Here is a 3134-nt window from a genome sequence, read left to right as displayed (position 1 = left end):
CTCCCCCCTCCCCCGGGGTTGGATAACGAACGTTAAACCAGTTGAAATACACTTTTTCAAAACGTGTCACGGTAATTGAGCGAGGAGAAGAGGGCAAAACAGGGGGGTTGAACGAGTGTAATTACGAGCGCAACCGATTCGGGCGCTTTTACGACGAGAGGAAACTGGACGACGACCCCGTGTCCAGTAATAAACTTTGTAAAACCATGTTCAACTTTCGAAGGAAATAGCGTGGAAATGTTAAAACGGTGATAATCAAAAAAAGAAAAAAATCGGTGAAATTAACGCGAATTATTCACGAATTTAACTTACGAATAAAAAGCAATAAAAATTCCTCAGATATGAAAGTGTTTCAAAACTTTCGTTTCATCTTAAATATCAACATTTCTATTTTAAAATAAAATAAAATAAAATAAATTTTTGCCTCGAAGAATTATATCGCACGTAAATTTCATCAGAATTCAAAAGAAAAAAAATGATGTGTTCTTTAATTAATCCATCACGATAATAATTCTGCTCCGGTGTAGAATTCTGGAGGAGCGTGAAAACGAGAGACCCTCCCCCCTCCCAAATCTGTTCACCTGTACGTTCGAAGAAACGTGTCCCGTCTATCTAGAAATTAGGGTGAGCACAAAGGAAGAGATGTAAGCCGGTTTTATTGCTTCGAACGGGGAACATCACGAGATCACGGAAGCGCTATAAACGAGTGGCACGTATCTCGGGTCGAAATATTGCGCGCTACGTTAACAGTGCTCTGAAGTATCGCCACTGTTGACAGAGAAGAGAAAGAGAAGAGGCGGAAAAGACGAATGTTTGAGAGATAGGGCGAAAACGAGGATGGGAGAAAACCGCGAGGTCGTTAAACTTTTGGATCGAGCTCGCGCGAAAATAAGCCGAGAACACTTGGAATTCTTCCTGAAAGAATTCTCGAAATCCATCGAAAATTATCCCACGAATTTCTTTTCCTTCCGGATTCGAAATTCCGGAGAACTAAGAATTGATTGGATCAGATCGATGAAACAAATCCTTCCAAACAATTCTGGCGATGTCGCCAATTGGCAATATTTCCCTCTTCTATTCTATCCAGGGAAAAAATTACGAAGAAACATTTTTTTATTATATCGCTATATCTTATGTGTCTGGAATATTCGAATGTATGGCGGAGTCGGTTCAATTCTTCTCCGAATCGATTCTTTTCGAATTCGTTTCGACAAAGAAGAAAGACCCATGCGTTGTCCTTCGATAAATTAATTTCCGACGAAAGATTTCAAGTAGGAAAAAAAAACTTGAATGAAACGATTGCTTTCCTCGAAACAGCTCGAACAGTTATCGAGTAAACAGGAGAGTGTGTCAAGATCGACGGGATCCCGGACGGGGCGGAAGAAGGGAAGAAGCCGACAAAGCTCGAAAGAAGAAAAGTTACGGCAGCGTCTAGTGGCTGGTGGAACAAAAGGTGTATATCGGTTGGTTATACCTCTTGTACAAGTTGCGAAAACGTAACGAGCCACTTGGCCACGTTGCATATTCCTCTGCCTGGATATTGTCCATTATATTTCGCCCATCCTTGTTACGTAAAATCTACGACCCGCCATTTCCCTAATTAAAACAAGCTCGATTGTCCATTTCCATCCTGCTCTTTCATTTATCAACTTCGAGAGTGTTTCTTCGCTCTAAAAATTCGATCCATCTATTTACATTCTTCTAAGAATGATTTTTTTGTTCCACAATTGAACAGGGATTATATATGGATTAATCGTTTCTCGTTGCGTTTACGGAGATGAGGGGAACAAGGAAGGAAAGAAAGAAGGAAAGAAAGAAAGGAAGGGATCCATTTGGAAGATATATTCTTTATTTTGCTGGAGAAGCAGAGACGAGGGACGATTCTCGCGAGAGGCAAGAAGTGGGAGAACGACAGGAAACGCGGATAATTTCCTTATTATCACCGTGGACGGTGAATTCCAGATTTATTAGCGGTGCTTGTGCAATAGCCTATTCGAATCGGCCGCGAGGGTAATGATTTAATGCCACTAAAATCAATTCTAATCCATTTACGAGACCTAATTTTCCCTAGTGGAAAATAACCTTCTCGATCCTGGTATTTATCCCGTAAGCAATTCCAATTTCTTCCACTTTCTAAAAAAAAAAATCTATTCCCATAGCGTAAATACCCTCACTTTTTTACTCCAGAGATAAATAATTATCTCTCTCTACCCAAAGTATACGAAAAAAATAAATAAATACGTCAAAAATAAATTTTGCGAAATTTTTAATAAATATTTTTCCCTCCCTAAAAAAGACAACAATTACTCGCGATTACTACTAGAATGAACGTTAAATTTCTTCCGAATCTTCTTGGTTATCCACGATAAATATTTCGTAATCGACGTGAAAACGAACGGCGGAGTATCGATCGAAAAGCGGGTGTCCAAAAATAGCGGAAACGGAAATGGTTTCGGATCTTGGATGACTCGCGAGAGAAACCGACTTCGTTGTCCATTAATAAAGAGGATCGTATAAAAGGCCTCGAGAACGGTTTAAATTCGTCGTATGAGCACGCTGGAGGCCTTGGCACGGAGTCGAACGTGACAATCGTAAAACCGATGTCGTGTTTCGTGTGGATAACGCGTGTTAAACGGCGTACGAGCATATTCTCCGACTTACCTCGCGAAGCTCCTTGATCTTTAAACCTCCCTTGCCGATTATGCATCCGGCTTGGCTCTGATGCACCAGCATGCGCACGTCGATCTCGTCGCTCCCGTGTCGAGACCCATTCTGAAAATCCATTTCCAACATTTACTTTCTTGTCTTGTCTTGTTACGCGTTGTTGAATATATACTTTGGCAACACTGCCGTGCTCGTTTTGAATGGCTCTCGTCGTACACGGGTAAATTTCGCTTATCTTTCCTTTTTTATTTATTTATTTATTATTTCTTTTTTTAATTTTTCCAACAATCTTTAGTCGTTTTACGTTGAATACCGTTGTTCGTATTTCAAGTTTATGTTAATCGCTGATCTTCGAACGGATAATAAATATTCATAAGATCGTGCGTTCTTTGGAACGTGACTCTATATCTATTGTCGCCATGTTTGTCGTTAAATCGGATGCATCGATCGTTCTACTTATGGAAACGCTA

General features: G+C 40.2%; 1 protein-coding gene and 1 long non-coding RNA gene across 2 annotated transcripts in view; one reads left to right on the top strand and one right to left on the bottom strand.

Moving 5' to 3' along the window:
- LOC102674723 (heterogeneous nuclear ribonucleoprotein K-like) overlaps positions 1 to 3134 on the bottom strand; it is a 62284-nt gene that overhangs the window by 27911 nt on the left and 31239 nt on the right. Inside the window, exon 7 of the mRNA XM_006610064.2 lies at positions 2662 to 2772. Within this exon, the coding sequence (XP_006610127.2) occupies positions 2662 to 2772 (111 nt within the window). The remainder of the gene's footprint in view (positions 1 to 2661; positions 2773 to 3134) is intronic.
- On the top strand, positions 7 to 2147 carry LOC116186872. Its single transcript, XR_004151922.1, has 3 exons — positions 7 to 248; positions 528 to 1453; positions 1736 to 2147. It is a non-coding gene; the product is annotated as an uncharacterized LOC116186872 (long non-coding RNA).

The sequence above is a fragment of the Apis dorsata genome, unplaced genomic scaffold, assembly GCF_000469605.1.
Source record: "Apis dorsata unplaced genomic scaffold, Apis dorsata 1.3 scaffold_68, whole genome shotgun sequence".
Lineage (NCBI taxonomy): Eukaryota > Metazoa > Arthropoda > Insecta > Hymenoptera > Apidae > Apis > Apis dorsata.
The sequence above is the reverse complement of the archived record's forward strand: the minus strand, read 5'-3'. Positions and strand labels throughout refer to the sequence as shown.